The 3484-nt window shown below is 42.9% G+C and overlaps 1 protein-coding gene across 1 annotated transcript; it reads right to left on the bottom strand.

Annotated features, from left to right (window-relative positions):
- Window positions 1-391: 391 nt before the first annotated feature.
- Window positions 392-856, bottom strand: LOC117354982 (zinc finger protein 679-like). Its single transcript, XM_033932940.1, has one exon. It carries the CDS (start codon window positions 815-817, stop codon window positions 392-394), a length of 426 nt encoding a protein of 141 aa, XP_033788831.1. The 5' UTR covers window positions 818-856.
- Between the last annotated feature and the right edge of the window lie 2628 nt (window positions 857-3484).

Consider the following 3484-nt stretch of genomic DNA (forward strand, 5'->3'; position numbering starts at 1 on the left):
GCTTAAATAATATAATATATAAAAAAAGAACATATATTCTTATGACAAGGGTAATCTATAAGACTTATCCCTTCATCAGATCTAGTAATGTTCAAGTCTAAGCATACACTGACACTTACAGATGATCTCATGGGCATGGAGGAGTTTTCTTGTTTATACATCTAGGTTTTCAAGGTCTTTACCAAGGCTGAGGGTATCTGGGCTGTATGTGTGGACCAGCTTTGCCTCATATGGAGGCCCTAGAGGGAACATAGGAGCTAGGAAATGAAAGAGATGACCTGGTTGCAGATAGGAGAACCTTACCTCCAGCAGATTGTATGTGGAAAACTCTGCCTGACCAGAGCTGTGATTGAATCTTACACAAAACTGTTTCTTGCAACTGTGATAAAGACTAGTTTAGAGAGTGGCAAGCCCTACTGCAAATATGACCTCTGTTTAATGAAAAGATGTGTGAAAAGCATAGCTTACCATATTCTATACAGGAATACTGTTTCTTTCTAGTATGATTCATCTCATGTTGTCTTAAATTTGATTGGTAATTAAAGCTTTTACCACCTTCTGGACATGTATCTGGTTTCTCTCCAGTATGAATCCTCTTATGTATGTTTAAAGTTGATTGCCGAGTAAAGCTTTTACCACATTCTGTACATGTATATGGTTTTTCTCCGGTATGAATCCTCTCATGTATGTTTAAAGTTGATTGCCGAGTAAAGCTTTTACCACATTCTGAACAGGTATATGGTTTCTCTCCAGTATGAATCCTCTTGTGTGTTTTAAAACTGAGAGACCACCATATCTTTTCCCACATTCTAAACATGTATATGGTTTTCTCAAGTATGAATTCTGTGGTGTCTTCTTAAATCAGATTGCTGACTGAACCTTTTCCCACATTCTGAACTTGTATGTTGTTTCTCTCCAGTATGACTCCTCTTGTGATTTTTTAAAGTTGAGAGACCACTAAGCAATGTTACTTACCGTAACAGTTGTTATCCAGGGACAGCAGGCAGCTATTCTCACTAGTGGGTGATGTTATCCGACAGAGCCCCAATGCGGACGTCTCTCAAGCATACTTGCTTGAAGAAACTTCAGAAGTTTCGAGATGCCCGCACCGCGCATGCGCGAGTGCCTTCCTGCCCGATGCTTCGGGCGTGTCTCCTCAGTTCAGGTAGCTAGCAGAGAAGCCAACCCAGGGGAGGTGGGTGGGACGTGAGAATAGCTGCCTGCTGTCCCTGGATAACAACTGTTACGGTAAGTAACATTGCTTTATCCCAGGACAAGCAGGCAGGTATTCTCACTAGTGGGTGACCTCCAAGCTAACCTCAATGGGATGGTGGGAGAGTTGGCACTTAGGAGAATAAATTTTGTAATACTGTTTGGTCAAACTGTCCATCCCATCTGGAGAAAGTGTCCAGACAATAATGAGAGGTGAATGTATGAACCGAGGACCAAGTGGCAGCCTTACAAATCTCCTCAATCGGTGTCGATCTGAGGAAGGCTACAGAGGCCGCCATTGCTCTGACCTTATGGGCTGTGACCTTACAGGGAAGGGGTAGTCCATCCTGGGCATAGCAGAAAGAGATGCAAGCCGCCATCCAGTTGGAGATGGTACGCTTTGAAACAGGGCGTCCCAACTTGTTTGGATCAAAGGAGACGAAAAGTTGAGGAGCAGTTCTGTGTGGTTTGGTGCGATCCAGGTAGAAAGCCAAAGCACGTTTACAGTCCAGAGTGTGAAGAGCTGATTCTCCAGGGTGAGAATGAGGCTTTGGAAAAAACACAGGAAGAACTATGGCTTGGTTGAGATGAAATTCAGAGACCACTTTAGGCAGGAATTTCGGATGAGTGCGGAGGACCACCTTGCCATGATGGAATACTGTGAAAGGTGGATCTGCCACCAAGGCCTGAAGCTCACTGACCCTGCGAGCAGAAGTGAGGGCAACCAGAAAAACCACCTTCCAAGTAAGAAACTTCAGCGGAGTCTTGTTGAGAAGCTCAAAAGGAGGTTTCATAAGGTGGGAAAGTACAACGTTGAGATCCCAAACCACTGGAGGAGGTTTGAGAGGAGGATTGACATGGAAAAGTCCTTTCGTAAATCTGGAAACCACAGGATGAGCAGAGAGAGGTTTCCCCTGTAGAGGCTGATGAAAAGCCGTAATTGAACTCAGATGGACTCGTATCGATGTAGACTTGAGGCCAGAATGAGAGAGGTGTAAAAGATAGTCCAAAACAGAAGACAGGGAGGCTCGCTGAGGCTCCTTATGATTAGAAACACACCAGGTAGAAAATCTAATCCATTTTTGGGAGTAGCACTGTCTAGTAGCAGGCTTCTGGGAAGCCTCCGACACATCCCTCACCCCCTTGGAAAACTGACGGGGGGTCACGTTGAGAGGAACCAAGCTGTCAGGTGGAGAGACTGCAGGTTGGGATGGAGTAGAGATCCTTGTTGCTGAATAAGCAGTGAAGGAAACAATGGAAGAAGGACCAGCACCCTGCTGCTGAGTTGAAGTAGAAGGGAGTACCAAGGCTGTCTGGGCCACCGAGGAGCTATCAGAATCATGGTGGCATGGTCGGATTTCAATTTGATCAAATCAATATAGACTTGTAAAATTTAAGATTTAAGGAGGTGTAGCCAAACTGTACTCTCAGATACCTGCTTGGTAAATCATCAAAGATTTCAATCAAAGGTATCAATCATTGAGTACAGAATGAAACTCAAAAAGTGCTCTAAGTGCTTCAAATAAACTATTACAAATAAATACTTTGAATAAATAGTGTGACAATCAACAACACACTTATCTTAGTGATGTTGTAGCGGTATCAAAACCCTACAGGGACCCGTTTCACCATACTTGGCTTCTTCAGGGGTCAGAATTCTAAAACAAATATAGAAATATACCAATCGTTAAAAACTAAAACCATCTTAAATCAATTTAAAAAGGACATACTGTGCAAAAATAGTATTAAAATGTGATAAAATGTGGACAGAGTGCATGTTACTTACTTAAATCTCGACTCGATTTAACGAGGCTTTTGCGTTTATAAAGAAGAATCTAATATGCAGGGGGGAGACAGAAAGAAACGTTTGTTACAAAAAGAGATCCGCTGGATCTATAAACTTCACACCTTGACACCCAATGGATTGAATAACACTGTAGATTGGACGGTCTTTTTCTAAATTTTCTAAACTTTTTAATGTTATTCATATGTGAATTTGATATTCGATCAATAATAATCAATGATTTTTCCATTTGCGCATGTGCTGTGATTTTTGAAATCGGGTTTAGAATCCCCTTTAAAAGCGCATGTGCTGGCGTTCGCCGAGTGCTAGCGCCATTTTGCCTCGTTAAATCGAGTCAAAAAGGCTGAGGAGCCTTAGGGACAGCAGAAGGCTGAGGTTTTTGCTGAGCCTTCTGTGGAGGCTGTCTCTTAGTTGGTTGTCTCACAGTAGGAGCCTGCCTGGGCGTATAGCGCCGCTGATAGATCAAGG

Source organism: Geotrypetes seraphini, chromosome 2, assembly GCF_902459505.1.
Source record: "Geotrypetes seraphini chromosome 2, aGeoSer1.1, whole genome shotgun sequence".
Taxonomy (NCBI): domain Eukaryota; kingdom Metazoa; phylum Chordata; class Amphibia; order Gymnophiona; family Dermophiidae; genus Geotrypetes; species Geotrypetes seraphini.

Bases quoted from the DNA above. Each gene is read 5' to 3' on its own strand.
- LOC117354982 (XM_033932940.1), bottom strand. From the start codon at position 817: ATGTTTAGAATGTGGGAAAAGATATGGTGGTCTCTCAGTTTTAAAACA.